General features: G+C 37.7%; 1 protein-coding gene across 1 annotated transcript in view; it reads left to right on the top strand.

Annotated features, from left to right (window-relative positions):
* Positions 1 to 1,234: 1,234 nt before the first annotated feature.
* Positions 1,235 to 22,093, top strand: part of ap3b1a (adaptor related protein complex 3 subunit beta 1a) — a 60,458-nt gene continuing 39,599 nt past the window's right edge. The window contains 13 exon segments of the mRNA XM_056244066.1: positions 1,235 to 1,560; positions 10,001 to 10,076; positions 10,174 to 10,248; positions 11,905 to 12,000; positions 12,582 to 12,742; positions 12,829 to 12,895; positions 15,906 to 16,088; positions 16,414 to 16,563; positions 17,872 to 17,969; positions 18,078 to 18,132; positions 20,667 to 20,738; positions 20,872 to 20,934; positions 21,431 to 21,563. Of these exon segments, the coding sequence (XP_056100041.1) occupies positions 1,415 to 1,560; positions 10,001 to 10,076; positions 10,174 to 10,248; positions 11,905 to 12,000; positions 12,582 to 12,742; positions 12,829 to 12,895; positions 15,906 to 16,088; positions 16,414 to 16,563; positions 17,872 to 17,969; positions 18,078 to 18,132; positions 20,667 to 20,738; positions 20,872 to 20,934; positions 21,431 to 21,563 (1,375 nt within the window). The 5' untranslated portion in view covers positions 1,235 to 1,414.

Genomic DNA, 22,093 nt, shown 5'->3' with positions numbered 1-22,093 from the left:
GAACGCACAGATTGTCAGTCCATCCCTGTTTATATGCTTTATAATACAGATTGTTTCAAAGCAGCTTTATAGTGATAATAGGAAAATGGTGCATCACTTACGGGTATTACCGAAACTACCATACTTTGAACGTATACACAATTAATATAAGCCTACTATATATTAGTAATTGGATATTTTCTCAATTATTATTATTATTTTTTAAATCTAGTAGGCCTAATGATTAAAAGCAAGGGGTTAAACAGGGTGGTAACTAGCATTCAGTAGCCTACATCAAAGTACCACGGTATTACCATCTAATAGCCTACATCATTAGCCTATACCATAGTACCATCACACTTTATGTGTGGGGCTGACAAAATATGATCTGGTCTTTTAAGAAAGTTAAATGTTCTGTTAAATAATTAATAAAGAAAAATATACAAAATGCAAAGAGTGAAAGAGAACGTTCAGGGGCTATATGTTTAATAATTAATTAGGATCATAAAGTTAGATTATTAACAATAAAAAAGGAAAATCTAAAAACAGAAAGAGTCTCTTTTACTTTGAAAGCTAGATTAATTTATGATAATAACATGTGATACAAATGCGATGAAAAAATAAATGTTTACAAAGGAAAAGAACTGTTTATGCATTAATAAAACATTCTCTCTTCTCTCCTGTTCTATGATTATATATATAAGAAAAGGGTGCCACATACAACATCATTGTTATAGGCGGATTACCTTTTTACTTGTGCAATTACGCAATACAGTACAATCTTGAAATCATTTTTAAAGTGAGAAAATTTTAATTTTATGAATGAGAAGATTTTCTTTTTTATTATTGAGCGTATACAAAAGTACACATACTACATGTTTACAACTCACAACAAATATTAACAACAACAACAACAACACACACACACACTATATATATAGGCCTATATAACGAGTAAAAAAAGAACCAGGAAAAAAACAAAAGCAAAACAAACAAAACATTGGGCTACATATGATTTACAGTAAATGAAATTTGAAAAAATAAAAAATAAATGCCTCGAGTCCTCTATTTTTTTCCTATTTCCCTCCCTCCCTCCCTTTTATATGCCACACACAATCAATTGTACATTATAATATTAATAATAATAATAAAAAAGCATAAAAATACATTGTACACAATGTAAAGGAAAGGTGGAGAGAAGAGTGATGTGTGTTTGGTCTTCGTCACGCTGCCGTCATGTGACGGTCATGTGACTCCAGCTCACTTCCGACTCTGCGTGGAAGAGGGGAAAAGTTGTACGTCAGGAGTCAACAAGTTTTTTTTCTTGCGATTCATTCAGTGAAAGATAGCAGCGCGATATTGTTTAAACACAGCTGCCTTTATCGGAGGATAACTAAGATTGTGCTTCTGTAGTGAGCGGTGTAAGTCGGGGTAAATGCTCGGGATGTCCGCCAACAGTGTGTCGTATAACGAGCAGGGCTCGGTGGAGTCCGGCGTGGACGCGGCGCAGGAGAACAGCAACATCAGCAGCGGCGGCAGTGGAGGGGCCGCGTTCAGCCTCTTCAGCGCTGACTGCAAGAAGTAAGAGTTCACACACACACACACACACATATGCAGATGTGCACGAAGCAGTCTACGTCATGGTCGTTCACACTACTGAAGCTGGTGTTTTTATGTATGCTGCGTAAATTACTAGTAAACATACTAGTACACGTTGATTTAACTCTTTATTTACTGTGGTTTTCAGTTTCCACAGATATTATTATTAGATAAGATCAACTGCCTCTGTAATATTTGCATGGAGCTAGTCTCACAGAGTTATCATCACTGTAAGTTTGACAGATCTGTCATTTGCCTTTTCTGTTCAGTAGGCTGTTGTGTCGTCACAAACGATTTTACATCTGCAAATGTACATACAATTTTATTCCTTGAGAACTTAAAGGGATTCTTCACCCCCAAAGTTAAAATTCTGTCATGTTTGGTTACCAACATTCTTCAAAATATCTCTTTTTGAAACGACATGAGGATGAGTAAATGATAAGAGAATTTTTATTTTGGGGTGAACTATCCCTTTAAATGATTGCTTTTGTGTCATGTAATTTTCACTGTTGATGCAAAAGTTGTCACCAATATATTGTTATCTACCTGGTTGACATAATAGATGAGGTTTTGTGGAATTTGCAAACATAATTTGTGTGTTTGATAGTCTTGCTTCAGTAAGACTAACAAACGAAAAATATATTACTAAAAAAAACTAGGGATGAACATTTCGGCCGATACCGATTATATTGGTCGGTAAATCTAAATCCAAATTTTACTAAAAAAATTTAAGATCCTGATTACAAAAACAAAAGTCTCACCAATAAAAGCCATGTCCCAAGCACACAATTATAATGTTCTCATTGTAATTTTATGTAGCCTATGACAGTTGCGCTGAACATTTTTCCTTCTTTTGAAGTGATTCCAATCATATTTCAAGCAATTCAAAACCATCATGGCGAACAGTGCGCATCTCAAATGTCTCAGTCGAAGGAAATAATCCATTATTTATCGGCTTTAAAGGGGTCATATAATGGTACATGCACTTTTACAAGTTAATTGTACTGAAATGTGTGTTGGCAGTGTCTGTACACAAACATCACATAATGATAAAAATCCATCCAGTGGTTTTGTTTTAATATCCTTATATGTTTTACCCTGCCTCAAATCGAGCCGTTCGTTTTTGTGACGTCAATAAAACGGACGCCCCTCCCACGATTGTTGATTGATGGGAGCGTTTCAACACAGACCCGCCCTCGCACATGAGGGAGCTGTCAATCATAGTCTGTGCGGCGCGGACCGGACCGGCGCGGTCATTGTTGATGTGCCGGAGCACTGTCTATGAGCAGAATGGCGTCTAAGCGATTGTGGTGTTCTGTTCTTGGGTGTAATAACGAACACAGTCATTTTAATGTTCCTAAATCCGAACCGCTGAAGACGCAGTGGCTGAGTTTTGTTTTCGAAAGGAATATTCCCCACGAGCAACAGCAATGCTCTCATGTTTGCGCGAATCATTTCACACACCAGACTGCTTTATAAACGAGGGTCAGTATAAAGCTGGATTTGCTAAGAAGCTTTGCTAAAAAGGATCGGTACCAGATATTCGTGTTCCTGCTGAACCTCCAGAAGAACGGAAGTGAGTGTAACGTTTTATTAAACTTTATATTAATATATTAATCTTTGCAAATCGCTAGCTGCACGCTTCACAATGAATACGTCTAAGGTTTACACTCAGGGTACATTACGGCATGTTTTCTATGTACGACGTTCTCAATATAACTCATAATCCCACGTTTATACTGAACAACGTGTTATGGCTATTGTGTTATTGTGTTACAAACGGTGTACACAGAACAGAGGGGCGGGGTCAGCAAAGCTCATGATCATTTAAAGTCATATGCACTGAAACGGCGTGCTGAAAGAGCTGTTTTTGACCAGGTAAAATAAGTGTTTTCTTACAATACTAATGAGAATTTTTAATTAAAGTATATTACAAACTTTTAATTTAGACCCTAAAGAATCATATTAGCTTGTACAAAAATGGCATTATATGACCCCTTTAATACATTGGCCAAATTTTCTTATCAGGCCGATAACGATAACATTAAAACGAACATATATCGGCCGATACCGATATGGGGGACGATATATTGTGCATCCCTAAAAAAATCTTAATTTTCTGGTGGGTCAGCAGCATAACCTTTGAGTCTTGTGTTTTGTCTTGCAAACTCATGCAGTTGGTTGTTGCAGTCCTCCTCCGGCAGGGGGCAGTATAACTGTAATATTAGAGTACTATTGATCCTCTGGTGAGGGTAGGCTATCACATCAAGGTAATTGTGAAACTAGGCCTGGGTCATAACATTATTGTTTTTACTTTTTACTGAGGTGTTTCATAAGGTGCTATGGATCTCACTGGATTGATTTACATACTGTATTGTTTTTGCTATTTGTCCAGACTATCTCAGTGTTTGTCTTCTCCAGCCTCTTTGTGAAGGCCATAGACAGGGCTGACGTACACCCTTATGTCTTCTTCCCGTGGGATCTTAACTCCATTTAGCTCTGCTCCAAGTAATTATGGTACCGAATGACAAATTTCCCTCCTTAGACAGGAAGTCTGATACTGTTTCCTGCATTAATGAGCCTGTATGATGGGAGTCGGACGGATGAGAATTGGGTAATTTATTATGCCGCAAATAGACTTCACTGCTGGTTAGTCTTTATTTATTCACTCTTACTTCATTGTATGGATTTCTTTTTGTTGTTAAGAAGGTCATTGTTTGTGTGTGGTATTGTTGGCTTTCTAAGATCTGCTTCCTGAATTCAAGAGCATGGTTTTCTGCCATAGCTGATGCTTAAGATTGTGTGTGTGTGTGTGTTATTGGTATGTTGAGGGTAATAACGGAAGGATTCTTAATGTTATTTAGGCCTAACTGAATTGGCTCTCTCACATGACTGCAAGCAGGAGACTGAAGTCATGAGGACAGAGAGAGAAGCCTTGAGAATGAGACACAGGGACAACAACACTGAGAACACACACTTAAAGGCACAGTTCACCAAAAAAATAAAAAGTGTCAATTTACTCACCTTTATATGTTGTGCCAATTGCCAAACCTGTATGACTTACTTTCTTCTCTGTAACAAAACGTTAGATATATCCGATTTAAATTGTGATGATATAGAAGATATCTACACAGGTCTTTTTTCCATATGATTGATTGAGCTCTCAGCTCCAAAAAAAACAAAAAACAAAAAAAAAACACATCATAAACAAGTGTATACAACTCATTCATGCGTCGTATTTCAAGTCATTTGATAGTTTTGTGTATTTAACAAATCAACATTTAAGTCATTATTCACTGACAATCTTCCACTCCAGTAGAGATGCACAGGGCAACTGGCCATAAATTGGAACCGGACGGGTTTTGCTCCACTATTCTGGACTTGCAAACAAACTGCATTGCAATAATTTCCCAAAATGTCTTTTATGTGAAAATTTTACGAAGTCTGTAAACAGAACATTAACCCGCAGGCCAGAGACGGGACAAGCTGAAGACGAACGCAAAGAAGAGAACACAGCAGAGCAAATACTGTACCAGGCACAGAAAGTTCACTGTTTGCAATGTTTGAAATATAGGAATAACAATTTAAAGGGGTCATGAACTGGCTTTTTAAATTTTTTTATATTGTGTCTGAGGTCAACTTATGACGTTCGCTTGGTTTTTACATTAAAAAACATCAAAATGGATAAGTAGCCTAATAGGCTATTTTCTACCCTAGTTTTGAGCCTAGCTCAAAAACGCTCGGTTTTTATGTGCGTGTCGCATTGAAGACTTGGAAGTAAACGCTCACTGCTGTGAGTGGATAACAGTTTTGCATATTATAATGAGTTTCGTGTAATGCGCGAATTGGTGGGCGGGGCTAAACCGTCCGTGTTGAAGTAGGTGTTGATCTTCTTCTGCGGGGCTGGTGTTTTATCCTCTTTGTCGTCATAGTTCCCCACTTTGAAAAAAGAGTCGTTTGCTGAGCCTGGTGTCAATAAAAGCTTTTATTGGACTAACAAGGACGTTTTCAGTTCTGAAACTTACAGGATATTCTTATAATATGATGACCTCTTAGATGTCAAAAGCTCAAGGAAAATTTGATTTCTCAGTTCATCACCCCTTTAAAGTTTACTTTATATGAATGTATCTTTGAAGGGAACTGACTTCTGACCTTTCCTGTTACCTCCATATGAAAAGTAGTGTTTATAAGTGCAGTGCTGCTTTGTGTTTTGCGGTACCGCTGCTGTTCCTTAAGCGCCACCTATACTGTCAGAGAGTGAACTTTGTGCAGGTGTGTCTTATGCAGCATAATTTCATTAAGCTAAAGTAAGACCATTCTGTTTTTGCTTTAAAGGGGTGGTTGATTATGATTTCACTTTTCTAACTGTAGTTAGTGTGTAATGTTGCTGTTTGAGCATAAACAACATCTGCAAAGTTACGACGCTCAAAGTTCAAAGCAAAGGGAGATATTTGCTTTTAAAGAAATTGCTTTTTAAGGACTACAACAAACGGCTGGTAGGGACTACACGACATTCCTCACAGGTTAGTGACATCACCAACCCCAGAATTTACATAAACCCCGCCCCCGGAACACGATTTATAGATTATCATGACAGAATATGCTAATCAATGTCTAGAAGATAACTACACATAAGCTTCATAAATTCATCAACTAACCATTCAGAAATGTCCTGTTGCATTCTACATGTTGTCACTTCTTCTTGAGTCTCTCCATCATCTGACTCCGGTTTAAACATAAAAGGCTAAACGTTCTTGAAATGTTCAGTGCATGTGTGTGTGAGGTAAAAGGACATGAGCTGTTGAAGCTCCGCCCTCTGGGCCGCGAGCAGCAGCTCATTTGCATTTAAAGGGACAGACACAAAAACGGTGCGTTTTTGCTCACCCTCAAAAAGTGACAATTTTAACCAGCCCGTTCTCATCCCAAGGCGTCATATACTGACGCTTTTTTTGGCAAAGCGACTACATCCGACGCACATGGCACCCTTTAGCGTCAATATGAGACGCAGATATATATGGGCCAGAAGGCGCCTCCTAGTGGTCTAACCATAACCCTACCCCAGACCTAAACCTACCCATAACCGAAGCGTGTTATATTGACGCTAAAGGGTGCCATGTGCGTTGGGTGTAGACGCTTTGGCAAAAGCGTCAGTATATGACGCCTTGGGATGAGAATGCGTTGTTTTAACATGCTATATTAAAATATCAGTGGGGTATTTTGAGCTAAAACTTCACACACACACTCTGGGGACATCAGAGACTTATCTTGTGAAAAGCGCATTATACCACCCCTTTAAATCTTGAAATTATACTATCTACATCTTTTTTTTAAAAACTGCTCCTGCTACATATGTAGCATATTTGTTTGGATTGTGATTAAAAAGCATAAGTTGCCTCTAATTTTAAAGGGTTACAGATATTTTGTTTAAGGCCAGTTTACCTGTTACTGAGCAAATAAACAACAAATAAATTGGCATAAAACAAAGAAAAAAATAGCAACCAGAATAGGCCAATTTGTTTTTTAGAATCAGCCATAAAAAATCATGATGCTTCGGAGGGGTTTTTCAGGCTAAGCTTATCCCGTCATTCATCCCAAAATCTTAAACTTAAATCTTAAAACACTTGCGGTCTTCATGCCCACTTGAACACTATGGCCAAACTCTGGAAATAAGTCATAAGTAGACAAGTGGCCAAGTGCACAGACCTCAGGTGAGGGTATTTGGACAGGCCCAATTATGAAAATCAGCTCAAAATAATGATTTGTTCACTGCTTCTGTTCTGTGGTTGAACTCCTTGATTCACTAAGTCATTTGCAGCGGTTCTCGAGTTGAGATGGAACTAGTCACTGGATGGATTTTTTTCTGTTCTGTTCCTCTAACAACAAAAAAAAAAAAAAAAAAAAGTTTTTTACTTTTTACTAAATTACTGCTTGTGTTAAAGTGGATACTTATTAATCCAACAGATTCAATCCAGTGTTTTCAACCAGTTGAATATGGTCTTCAAGGCCTAAAACACATTTGCCTGGCCATGTGCATAAAATATTCTTCCTGTTCCTGCCTCCAGTTCACTATTTGGGTTTGACTTTTGTTTCAGACTTGTTATATTTTGTTGCCTTGGTTAGCAGAGGAAGTTTCACGTTATCAGAATAAGCAGACCTGCCGTGAATTAAGAACACAGGCAAAGAACACGGTTCTGCAGAGTTGATGAAAGTCTTGGGTTGAAGATAAGAGCCTCTATGCTTCCTCTGAAGGGAGGCGACCGCTGCCGCAAAGAAATACCACAGCTCGAGTCGGCTTTCCAGCCTTTCTGTTTAGACCTCCCTGGACTTCCTTTGCATTTTACCCACTTCTCAGTTTGGCTACTATTCACAACTGGCACTCAAAGGGACCCAACTTGCAAGCTCTGGATCTAGTTGAGCATCTTTGGTTAAGCATTCCTGATAGTTTCAGACATCAGGAACACCCTCCAGCCTTGTTGTTTTGACCTCCCTGGACTTTTTTCCCCTTTTCCCCTCTTCCTAGTTTGGCTAGTCACATCTGGCACTCAAAAGGACGCAAATTGCAAGCTTTGGATCTGCTGAGATTGAGCATCTCTCAACCTAATTGAGACCTGAGGCTTTATCATACTCTAACGGAAAACCAAAAGCAAGAAGCATCTTTGGAAGAAGCAACTGAACATATATCAGGAGAACTTGGATGGGAATTCAGGCTTCAGTCTATGATAAGAGTGAACCATTGTAACCTCGCTGGTCTCTCAGCGCTCATGGATTTAATTAATGTGTGATGGTGACAGAGGATGGTTGTGCGACTGCTGCACGTGGCCATTAACCAGATGATTGAGTCAGACTGGAGGATAGTGCTATCTTGTCCCTCTCTGGTCCTCTCGACGGCATCGGTGGAGAGAAAGGAACCAGTAGACGTCGTCTTTCATCCCCTGTCAAACTTTCTCTTGGCTTTTGCTTCTGAGACCTGGTCTTCTTGGTTGATTTGAAGATATGGTCGATCTTGTAATCCTGTTTGGATGTTTCTTTCTTCATGGATTTACAAAGATCGGGTCTAAGAAACCTCTTGTGATGGACAGATGAATGGCTCTTCTAACGCATCCAGGTTTTTTGTATCATCTTGACCTTCTCTACCACTGTGGTTTGTGGTTTTAGTAGTCCTGTACATGTGTAAGATGAACGGAGGATTGGGCAGCTTGCGCTTGGAGGCCGCTGGAGCGCTGCGGACCGCTCTCGTCTCTGCCGAAAACCTTCAACTCTCGCTAAAATCAGACCTCAGCTCGGAGGAACAGGCTCTGACCAACAACCACAGCAGTGGTAATGGGGAGAAACCAAGCAGAGGGTATGAGAAATGCTCAAGAAAACCAGTTTTCTGGAAATAAAAGTCATGATTTTCATGCCCAGCAAGATTAAATCACTTTGAAACAAGGAAATTGTTTCTGAGGTGGAAAAATAGGCACAGATCTAGTGGTTTTCAGTGCTTTCCTCCTTTGCTCCTTTATTTTCAAAGCGAAATATAATCTATTTATCATTCACTCACTCACTCACTCACTCACTCACTCACTCACTCACTCACTCACTCACTCACTCACATGACGGTATGAACCTCTTTATAATCCAGTTATTTTTGCTTAAATAATAGTCATCTTATGATATGATTGCAAATGTCTTTAATTGTCTGAAGAATTTGCCTCTCACATGGTATCTATGTAAATGACAGAGTTGTGCGGACAGAGGAATGACCAGCATCCGCACAGACTAATTTAATATGTCTGACTGTCATCCATCTGCTTGAATGGAGATGATTTTTTCATGAATTCTGTGTTTTTGGTGCTGTAGGCCAAGGCCAGGGATTCCTAAACGTTTTTGTCAGCAAAATGACTGACCTAAAGTATTTACTTAAGTTAATATTTCAATAATTTAACAAAACATTTCTAGGTTCATGGTTCTCTGATGTTGGTTAATATCATGACATGCAGGTTAATCATTTTCAAATTTCAGTACCTGACTCATATCGCCCTGTGCTAGTATATATTATTGTATAGTTTGTATATACTGTATATTATAGTTAGTGTAGATATATATATATATATATTTACTAACTACATATGTATATATAATTGGGGATTTTGTTTTTAGAAATTGTTTTTTCAGTAGTTCTACCGTTTTGAAACTGAAAAAAAATGCCATTGTAAATTATTTATAATAGATATTATAGGGGTAATACAGATATCTTTTATTTTTTACTAAATAAAAGAACTGAATGTTAACTAAGAATAGATTCATTCAGTTGAACTGAATTGACAGTACTACTCTCATTTCATCAGTCAAACTATTTCACTGTAATGTTGAATGTCAGTGACTCAAATGGTTCATCCTAGGTGTTTAAACGTGTAACACTGAATCATCTGTTTCTCTACAGAAATGATGATCTGAAGGAGATGCTGGAAAACAACAAAGAGTCTCTGAAGCTGGAGGCTATGAAGAGGATAGTCGGGGTACGTCCTTCTGGGAGACCGAGGGCTCGTATTAAGATCATATTAAAAATGACTACATCAGTGTGATGCTTCATTCTTCATTTTCATCTCTTATCAGTTGATTGCCAAGGGTAAGAATGCATCTGAACTTTTTCCAGCTGTGGTGAAGAACGTTGCAAGTAAAAACATTGAGGTAAGATCTAAAACACTGACATGCTCAAAACTGCACACACACCCTCACACAACATGCAAAAATGTGTTGAATCAGTGTTCTTTGCTCTGGTCTGATTTGAGAGTGAAAATCGTTCGACAGTTGTGAGGACCTCTGTGGACACTGGACAGGGGGCTATTTTTGATCAGGCATCTGACAGGGAAGCCCTTGTTGATGAAGAATGGATGTTTAGATGGAAAGAAGACTGTTTGCACAGGATGATGGAAAAGACATGAGAGGTGGTTGGGAAAAACGTCCAGGCTGAAGAGGACGGATGGTGTTTTGAGGGGCCGGTGTGTAATTGGTGGTCTAGGGGCCCAGTCACGTTCTCTCTGTCTCCCACTCGTCTGACGCGCCGCGCTGGGCAGCTGTGTGCCGAATGCTGCCGCCCTCTGGAGCTCAGAGACAAGGGGTCTCTGGCATTGATCCACACACACACACACAACTGACCCTTCAGTAAGCTCCACCCCGCTTTAGTTAAAGTTGCTAACTGAGACAAGCTGAACAGAATATCCTATAGGAGTAAAAATTAAATTAATTTCAGTAAAATGTTCATTATTGATATTCATTTGTTGGGTTTAATTATGTTATGGCATAAAAATCGTTTTATCTGCCCATTTTCTCTAACGAAATTGTTAAATTACACCATGTTTTAAACTTTTTGATGCCATAACCCCCCCAAAATATGAGGATCCTCTTACATGGGCCCCCCTTCCTAAAACATGAATCTGAACATGAAAGTCTTTATTTTTTTCATTTGAGTTTTTACTTTATTATTTTTATTTAATTTATTATTTTATTGTATTACTACTTTTATTTAGCTTTATCACTGTTATTTTATTACTTTTAATTTAATTTATTATTTTTTAATTTACTTTATTACTCATTTTAATTGCCTTTTTTTTTCTCTCTGAGCATCTCCGGTGGATCCCCTGGCACATCCTTGCTTCCTCCGTTTGAAAACCCCTGGTTTAATTCACAGACTTAGGATTTATTAGAGATTTGGTAAACAAATTAGAATAGCACTTTTCTTTGTGCTCCTTGTGTCCCTATTTCAAACGACCTATCAACAACAATCTTGCGTGAAAAAACAAGCCCTCTGTTCCTCATATAATTCTGTTTCATAAATGCCAGCGGTTCATTTAGCCGCTGTCTAATTAACATGCGCACGGATGCTCCAATCCCTGATCAGCAGGCCGCTGTATGTAAATGTGATTAACCAGAGGGGCAGATGGGTAATGTCTCTCTTTATGAAGTGAGTGATGTTTTTCCATTTGGCTGGTAATCGCTGTGGTGATGATGATGGAATGCGTTGCCGTGACTCCCTGATCGCTAATGACCTCTCGTCACCTCGAGTGCTGGACGCAATTAAACGGAGGGCCGACCTTTGACCCTTCACCTTTGAGCACAAGCAGATCAGACTGTTTCTTGATAGACTCCAAGTTATTAAGATGAAAAATGAGTTTGGGATTGGATGATGCTTGATTATCTGCTTCTTAAAGTTTTGTTTCTTTCCTGAAGTGTTTTAGTAGGAAGCTATAAAACAAACAAAAGCAAATGAACCCACAAAAACTGGATTGTTTTTATATTTTGTATTTAATATTTAATATTTTGTGCATTTGTGCGTGTATGCTTTAGCTGAAGAAGCTGGTGTACGTGTACCTCGTCCGGTATGCAGAGGAACAGCAGGATCTCGCCCTCCTGTCAATCAGCACCTTCCAGCGGGCCCTCAAGGTAAGTCCCGCCCCTTTCATCTTCAGTGGTTTAACATTTGAAAATGAATTAAAACAGCCATAAATATTAGTATAGTAATTTTACAGTTATGTAAAATCAAATTGGTAACACTTTATAATAAGATTTCATTAGTTAACACTAACACTAGCATTTTTATTAACTAACATTAACAAAGATTAATACATACAGTAACAAATGAACTGCTCATGGTTAGTTCCTATTAGTTAATACATTCATGTTAACAGATGAAACCTTATTGTAAAGTGTTACAATACATTTATTATAATATTATCTTTTTATTTTGGTGAAATATTACAATAGTAATATTAAGTGTTTTAGTAATTTTTATATTTTTTTTGTAATAAAGATGATAATAGTTATGATTATAATTATTATTATCATTTTATAGCCATATTGATATACAATAACAAAATGTTTGATTTTTTTCCCCCATGTGGTGTAGCCATAGTCTCCTCCCATTATGTTCCGCCCCTTTTTGCATAGAATAGCAATTTTGCCTGTATTTTAGATCAGCACTAATTTAACACATTTTCATCATTTGTGTGTGTGTGTGTGTGTAGGATCCAAATCAGCTTATCAGAGCGAGCGCTCTCAGGGTCCTGTCCAGTATCAGAGTTCCCATCATCGTCCCCATCATGATGCTGGCCATCAAAGAATCATCCACCGATCTTTCACCTTACGTCCGGAAAACCGCCGCTCACGCTATTCAGAAACTCTACAGGTAATCTACACATTCCTACAGATGTCCTCACTGAATGCTAATGAATGAGGGTGTTTTACAGAGGTCTCTGCTTTTTTTGTTTCCAGTCTGGACCCTGATCAGAAGGAGCATCTGATCGAAGTGATTGAGAAACTCCTGAAAGACAAAAGCACGGTAAAATATCTCCACACAAACACAACCATATTTTCTATTCTTGAGCTATTACTATAATCTTGCTAGTTAATAATAGCTCATTAATTGTACACATAATTGAGATTTAATATAATTAAATGGTCTGTTTATTTTATGAATAGTTGTTCCTGGTTTTTCTTCATAAGCATATATTGCACAAGGGTAAAGATTATTTATTATTTATTTAAAATTAATTCATTACTAATTAAATAATGACTAAAAATTCAAAATATTTCTATTTTTGTTCCTCTTTTGAGGAGTTTTTTTAAGCCTATACATAACATGCTACTCCACCGAAAGAGAGAGGAATATGTAGTACTCTGGGATGACTATATGGGGTTGTGATTTAATTCTCACAGTGATGAACATCATTAATCACAGTGTATATTGTAATTGTGTTGAATAATGAAGCAGATCTGTTTTAACTGAAGTCTATCCATTCTCATCTAAGTCGGCATGAAACGGAAGTTGCGATTGTTCTCTATTGTGACGTATGTTAGAGTTAAGCGGCACAATGGATATTGTAAGTGGTGTTAAACAAATGAGCTGAATTGAATTAAACTAATAAAACCCAATGCATTGATTTACATTAACTTTCATTTACAGCTCTTAACCAGCAGATGGTGCAACAACACCACATTCTTCCTTTCTCACCTCCCTATCTCTATTCTTGAAACACTACAATATCCCCACTAGGGCCTTAGACAAAGTCTCAGCGATGCATTATCATAAAGCATGTCCGCCGGACCCGGCTTCAGGTCTGAATTACGTCTGCTTGTGATGTGGGGTTTCAGCTCACGTTGTCGTGTTTTTTATCCTCATAGGCTTTTAGTGCAGAGCTGTATTTCACCTGTAGAGCTTCCCCGAATATGCACTGGTAAAAGTTTATTGTGACTTACAGTAATGGACATCTCTATGAGCTTCCACTGTGCAAGTGTGTACAGGAAGCTCACTGCGATTTGTGTTCCTGCTCAAGAAATACGAGTACGTATGTGTGTCTTCAGTGTGACCGGCAAGCATAGCATCAATCACAGCGACGACGTTCCAGCATCTCTCTCTATCTCTCGTCGCTCGCTGATGACCCAGCATTCCCTGTTTCCTCTCCCGTCAGTACGCCCCGGCCTTAATTAGAATTCATGACAAAATGGATCCAGGGAAACGTCCTGTACCCTTCATAATTTTACAGGAAATTTATTGTTATTAGAGGAACCATTTGCTTAGTGTGATTTTTCCATTAAGGTCTTGTCAAGCAGCGGAGATAGCAGAGGTTCGTTGATGAGGTGTGTGTAAGTAAGAGCTTTGTTGATGGTGTGTGTGTAAGAGCTTTGTTGATGGTGGATGGAGTTTACCTTGGAGATCTTGTTGGGTAATATGGGAACAGAAAGATGGGGAGAAGATGGCTAAAGATGAACAGTAAATAGAAAGATAGACCAAAAACAACTGTTACCTCAGAAGAAGGAGTGTACATTTTACCCATCAGTTTTAAAGGGATAGTTCACCCAAATATGAATATCTTCTTTTGTTTTCAACTGAAGAAAGAAATTCATACAGGTTTGGAATGGTTGCAATAGTTCCATTTTTTTAGCACAATCAAATATCGAGTATATCTTGAGTTGGACTTCAGCACTATGTCCGGATAACAGTGCATTAAGTACAAAATACGTTTTTTCCAATTTACGAGACTTGAAGTATACCAGTTTAGTATACCAAAAGTGCAATTGCAGGGTCTTTATATTAAGTACATACATATGTAAATGTATTTGTAGTATACTTAGTATTACATAAATGTATTTCAAATACATTTTAGTATATTTATTTATTCTATTAACTAGGGTTATAAATAATGGATGTTGCAAAACACTAATTCATGGCTTCTGTGAAATATTTATGATGATTTTTATTTTCAGTTCACCTGCCACTGTCCAATGTGGCAAAAAGTTCATTTTCATTCTTTTTTTGTAAAGGTTTAAGTGATCCGTTACCTGTAATTTCCTTCTCTCAGAGCTAGAATTGATGTCGCATGAAGATGAATGAAGCACCTGACCTGCTCAAACTCGCCCTCTCTCTCTCTCTCTCTCTCTCTCTCTCTCTCTCTCTCTCTCTCTCTCTCTCTCTCTCTCTCTCTCTCTCTCTCTCTCTCTCTCTCTCTCTCTCTCTCTCTCTCTCTCTCTCTCTCTCTCTCTCTCTCTCTCTCTCTCTCTCTCTCTTTTTGTGTTGTTTTCACACACTCTCTCTCATATACTGTAGTTCATTAGTCTAAAGTGAGAGTGGTGTGTTATATTAGCTTGGTGGGAAGCAGAACAGGTTGTCATCTTCCAAGCATCTGTTTGTTTTGAGACCACACTGAGGTTTGTAATTACGACGCATATATAACCTAATCAGCTTAATTTGCAATTATAAACCTCCAGCACAACTTTAGGGTTGCTGCAGGAGAAACGGGTGAGTGATAATTGCACAGAAGCTGTGGAGGTGTGTGTGTGTTTGTGTGTGACACTTTTTTTTTCAATTGTTTTTTTATAAATAATTTTTCAATTAACTCCTTCATCGCTGTGTGCTTTTTTCTGCATTGTGGCTGATTTGTGGATACTACCTCCCAAATAATATCTGTATTTTTTTCCCCTATTCATTCTATGGCAATTTTCATAAAAGTTGTACTACTTTTTAGAACCATTTAACTTTTTCAAAGTATGTTCAAAATTATATTTTGGTGTGTGTTCACATAGCAAGTCACACTAAAGTCACCGAGTGTCAAACTATTGCCATAAATTGTAAAAAAAAAAGAAAGAATTTTTTTCGGTCAAAAGTGACCAAAGAGCACCAGAGGGTTAAACATCTTGCTTTGAAACAGCCAACATTAATGGTATGGAATTATTTGATTGACACCACTGGAATGTGTGACAACCAACCACTTAAATTTGCTACTGTACCACAGAGTGTAAGGAACCACTTCTAACTGTTCTAAACCCTGCTTTTTGTCATGTGTTTTTTGTAGCTGGTTGCCGGCAGCGTGGTGATGGCTTTTGAGGAGGTATGTCCAGACCGGATCGATTTGATCCATAAGAACTATCGGAAGCTGTGTAACATGCTGGTGGATGTGGAGGAGTGGGGTCAGGTCGTCATCATAAACATGCTGACACGCTACGCCAGGACGCAGTTTGTGAGCCCGTGGAGAGAGGTGAGCTAGTGTGTGTGTGTGCTTTCATTAAATCATTAAGCACAAATTGTACTTAATTATTATTTACATATTTTTAAAGCTCAGCTATCAAGAAAAGCGGTTTCAGTTGGACACACGGAATTGCTGATCTGAATTTCATTTTCTTTTATCTTTTTCAATGCTAGCATTGAGGGTTTCAGGTATGAAGGAGTGTTGGAGAGAGGACTATATATGCTATTATTCTAAATGATGCTATGTAGCCTCTTTATTCAGTTTTGGCTTATAGTTGGTTCGATTCATTAGATATTTGTATTCATTTGTTTATTAATCATGTGTGTGATTGTAGGATGCAGTGTTTGATGAGAATAGCGAGAAAACCTTTTACGATTCTGAGGAAGAGAGGAGAGTGGACGAGTCCAAAACGTACGTCATGGATCCAGACCACAGACTCCTGCTCAGAAACACTAAACCACTGTTACAGAGCAGAAACACTGCAGTGAGTACACAGACACACACGTTGGGTTTCCATGTATACTATGGGGACTTTTTATGGTTATGCTTGGGGAATTTTTATACTGTACAAACTGTATATTCTATCCCCTAAACCTATTGATTAAACCCTAAACCGTATGATTTATACGCTGTTTTCCTCATGGGGACCAAAACATTTCCATTTTGTCCCCACAATGGGTAGTGCCTGAACACACACACACAGACACACAATGACCTCTTTTACATAAAATGACGACGACATTTAATTTGTCAGACAAGATGTTGCTTTGCACTTTTAAATGTTGATACAACAATATTAATCATGGTAATTTTTTATATGGTGTATTATTATTATTAATATTATAATTTAGATAATACTATTTAGGCTAGATCTACTTTTTCACCTCTCACAAGATGAAAGTATGAAAGTAATCTAAATTGTTCTTTTGAAGCTTTTGTATAGGTGGATAAACATCTAGTCAAGTATTACTGATGTAATTCTTGTAGTTTGCTCCATTTTTAGCTGATAGTAACATCCTTTTTGCTTTATTAATTCATAATTTATCTGTAATATTACTCAAATACTCTCATATCTCATATCTTTCTCCCTCTCTTGTGCTCTTTCCTATTCAACTTTTAGCAATAGTGAAGGGCTTCACACCTGAGTGTGTGTGTTTTGTGTGTGTGTGTGTGTGTGTGTGTGTGTTTGGACCAAGGCTGTGTCAGACACCGCTCAATCACGTTACATACACTCACCCTTAGAAATGTGCTCAGAAAATGTTATTCCTTCCTACATCACACACACAGAGTGACTCAAGTGCTCCATCAACCTGGAAGCTCAAGGTCTTGTGTGTATGTGTGTTTTTTGACGTTTGTGTGTGTGATATGTTTTGATTAAAACTTGTCCTGCTTTGTTCTACACTCAGTGTGCACTCTGTCTTTATCAGCTCTCTCTCTTTCTCTCTCTGCTGGTTTAGTGGTTGATGTGTTGAAGTCTGCTGTCCTGTTCGTATATTGGGGTCAAAGTAATTTGGGGAAGACAAAATCATTACATACATTGAAGTCTTCCTAATCTATCACCATCTATCTCTTTTTCTATCTCTCTCAAACCCTCCTCTTCCTCTTTCTCTGACTTCACATTTCTCTGGGACTCTCCACCACGTCTCCCATTAATTTGTCTCTCTTTCTTTCCTGTCTATCTCTTACTCTCACTCCCTTTTTAAAAACTTACCATGGAAAAAGCGTGATAATATCGTGTTTTTGGATGGTACAATGCTTGGTCCTTCATTAATATAACCATCTCTTTTTTTAGGTTGTGATGGCAGTATCTCAGCTCTACTGGCATTTGGCCCCTAAACATGAAATTAGCATCGTCACCAAGTCCCTGGTGAGACTCTTGAGGAGCCACAGGTAACACACACTGAGAGAAACGGGATGGAAATATCATTATTATCAAATCATTATTATCAAATCTGTCAATCTAATTCCTGTTTTTGGTTTCCCTCTTGGCTCTTCTAGGGAAGTTCAGTATGTTGTGTTGCAGAACATCGCCACCATGTCTATTCAGAGGAAGGTACAGACTCACCGAAACATTCATCCCACTGTTCTCATGGAATCTGAACATATTATGAACAATGCTAATGATTTACAAGTAATTAGGCCTAAATGTGTTAGTCTATTTTAAGTGCTTAATCTGAGGTAAACCGTAAACACTGAGGTAGAATCAGAGGTAGGCTAGAATCCTGAGGGAAATCATGAGGTAAAATATAAAGTAAGTTGCATGGTAATATATCTGAGATAAACACTGTGGTAAAATGAGAGGTTGGCCTCAATTCTGAAGGAATTCATGAGGTAAAATATAAAGTAAATCATAAGGTAAGATCTGAGGTAAAATCAGAGGTAGGCCTTAATTCTGAAGGAAATCATGAGGTAAATTATCTTAGGTAAAATGAGAGGCCTCAATTCTGAAGGAAATCTAGAGATAAAATATGAATTAAATCTTAAGGTATGATCTGAGGTAGAATGAGAAGTAGGCCTCAATTCTGAAGGAAATCTAGAGGTAAATCGCAAGGTAAGATCTGAGGTAAACACAGAATTCAGGCCTACCTCTGAACTTTACTTCAGAGTGAGATCATGAGGCAAAATAAGTAGTAAATTGCATACTGATATATCTGAGGTAAACACTGAGGTAAAATGAGAAGTAGGCCTCAATTCTAAAGGAAATCTAGAGGTAAAATATGAAGTAAATTGCAAGAGGTAAAATCTGAGGATTCAATTATGTCTTAAGCAAACTGAGGATAGTATCTGACATATTTTGTGTGATGAAAATCCAAGATATCTTCTGAGGTAAACACTCAGTTATAATCGGAGGTATGCCTCAGGGCTCCAGACTAACTTTTTTCACCTCCGTCCCTAAACCGTCCTGAAAAACTATTTGAACCGTCCTAAAGTGAATGTCAACCGTCCCAAAATAAAAATGTTGTTTCTGTACTTTGTTATTATCATCTATAGTTTGTCACATAATAAAAACACCATTAAAGTGTTTATGATATATATTATTATATTTATTTAGCTCCATTCAAAGTAGTTATCTGTAAATGGGTAAAAAAACAGATTTAATGAAAAATAAAAGGAGTTAAATGCTTTTTTGTATTCATGCAGAACAAATCTTTTTTTCCCCTTTTTTTACATGGTTGGATTAAACAATAACAAATAAATACTGGTGACTACATCTCAAAGTGGTAATGTGTCATAGCTGATCATCTGTAAATGTGTTATTAAGAGAAAGGGCTTTAAAAAGTGTAATATGACTTCTCTAGAACACAGAATTTGGGGGAAATTCTGTCTCCGTCTCAGTCTTTGTACTGACTGAGGTCTTTGTGCCGGAGAAAACATCAATTAACCTGTTAATATGAATGATTTTAAAGTTTGAACATGCAATACAGATACAGATTTAACTACTGTGAATTAAAAATTAAAACCACTTTTCCTAGAGTAGAACAGTCTTCTTTTCAATTAATGATATATGCATTCTTTTTAACTACTTGCATACATCATTCTTTATTTTTTCAAGCAGCAGAGATATTTATTTGTATGAATTAAATATAATGAATCCTTATAACGAGCAGTGAATGCTTTTCTCTTTTTCTTTTGTTGCTATTAAGGAGGATACAGACCGCATTAGATTTATTACCCACTGTCACTTTAAGACGTCGGATCATGTCCAATGACATGCGATACAAATGCACTGATGCACATCCGATACACTCAACTGTTTTAGACAGAACCGACATAGTTTACATGAATACTCTCCAAAACGGACATTTAGACATAATATTGTGTGTATTTGTCCATTCAGACACGAAAGAGAGCTCAATCAGTACTCGCGCGCTGTATAGGTGTCTATGGCTGCACGCTTCAGTCGCGCACAGAAAACCGCTGCCGCACCGAATAGAGCATTTTTTTTTTGCGTCGTCACTCTTATTCAGATCTAACATTTTTGTCTAGTTTTTATTCGTTGAATATCCGTTGTTTAACCAGCGCAACATATTTGCGATGTCATTAAGCCATTTGATACTGCGGAACAAGTCTCCGGTCAGTGATAGTAACTATAGTAACAGCATGTGAAGACGCGCTCCGTTGTAGTCAGCGCTTGGTCGGTTAATTTTGGCATTTTCTAAGTAAGTTAGCCTAATAGGCTAGTAATAAATGAACGCACATACAAAAATGTCTTTCGTCCTGTAGGCGTCCTGGAGAATATTTCTGTTCGTCCTAAACACATTTTCTATCGTCCCCAGGACGATAGGACGCCGTTAGTCTCGAGCCCTGGTATGCCTATATTAGGCTTCAGATAAACTAAGCTAATGTCTGAAGAAAATCTGAGGTATCGAGTTATAATCTGTGTAAATTCGGAGATGTAAACTAAGATGTATGCAGGTAAACAGTGAGGGTTAATTCTGAGGTAAAATGCCAAACACTAATCTAGAATCTGAGGTAAATGCTGAGGTAAAAAGCCTTAAGGGAATCACTGAGGTTACAAAACAAAAAGGTATAACTTACTATAATCTGATTTGAACAGGTAAAACAAACCTAAGGTATTTTTTTCAGGGGATGTTTGAACCCTTCATGAAGAGCTTCTATGTGAGGTCTACAGATGCCACACACATCAAAACACTCAAGGTAAAACAGACTTGCCTTGATTTCATCACTTTTTTGTGTTACAGCGCAGTGTTAAATTAATGCATAGTATCTGCTTGTTTGCTGATGTTTTGTGGGTTATCTGATGTTTATCTCATCTTTTTAAATTCTTCAGCTGGAGATTTTAACTAGCCTGGCTAATGAAGCAAACATCTCCACCATACTGAGAGAATTCCAGGTAAAGTTTCATAGATTAAATTGATTTGTTTTCTCTTAATATCTCTGTGTTTGCGAATTAAGCTTTGCTCTTACCTGAAGGAGGGCTGTGTTTTTCAAACCTATTCAGCTGTCTTCCTAGACCGCATTTTAGGCATCATAAAGCTGGTTTTATCTGGTCTTCTAGTCTAGTTATAGCTGGTTTAGCAGACTGGTTTTAGTGGGGTCTTGGCCACTTCAGATGGTCAGGCTGGGAGACCAGCTTGGCAAGCTTAAACCAGCTAAAACCAACCAATTATCAGCTTAGGCTTGTTTTAGCAGTTTTTTCTGCAGGTTAAGGTAAAAGCTCAGGGGGGAAAAAACCCTTAGAGTTGCGTTCTAAGTAGACTTTTGAGGGGAAACGATGAAGTTCGAATACATTTATGATGCTTAAAAATCCTTTCTGGCAAGGCAGCTCACTAGGTTTTAAAAAAGGCAGTTTAAAATGGAAGTTTTAAGCAAATGTTTGTGTGTTCCAGACATACGTGAAGAGTCAGGATAAGGCATTTGCGGCGGCCACCATCCAGGCCATCGGCCGGTGTGCCACTAACATCTCTGAGGTGACCGACACCTGCCTCAACGGCCTGGTCCTGCTGCTGTCCAACAGAGACGGTAATCATACACTAACCTCATGAGCCTTTTGCTTTAAAAGTTATTGTTCAATTATGAGCAGCAGTGCTTCTCATTGCCTGATGCTATAAACAATAACACATAATGATGTTGAAATTATTTCAGTAGTTTAGTTCATCTACAAACTACAAACAAAAAAGTAACTAACTACATTGACATTGTAGTGCTAGTGATATTTAAAATGAGATATTTAATGTATATACATTAAATATACATAGAATTTCTGCACTGATTACTCAATAAATCTGGTCTGATCTTTATTTAAAACACAATTATAGATAAACAACTAATAACACACAAATTGTACTTTTTACATTGTTTATTGAATTGAATACTCTTGAGTAATCATTCACAGTGCAGGGTGGAGAAACTAAGTGAAACCTTGGATTTAGTAATTTCTTTAGTGGCAAAACCTCTGATATAATTGTATAATCAGAGCAATGTTTACCTGACACAAACAATGAGGATCTCAGTAAGGGTGAAAGGATTACATTTAACACATACAAACTTGT

Source organism: Rhinichthys klamathensis, unplaced genomic scaffold (genome assembly GCF_029890125.1).
Source record: "Rhinichthys klamathensis goyatoka isolate OS25496 unplaced genomic scaffold, OSU_Roscu_1.1 h1tg000903l_1, whole genome shotgun sequence".
Lineage (NCBI taxonomy): Eukaryota > Metazoa > Chordata > Actinopteri > Cypriniformes > Leuciscidae > Rhinichthys > Rhinichthys klamathensis.
The sequence above is the reverse complement of the archived record's forward strand: the minus strand, read 5'-3'. Positions and strand labels throughout refer to the sequence as shown.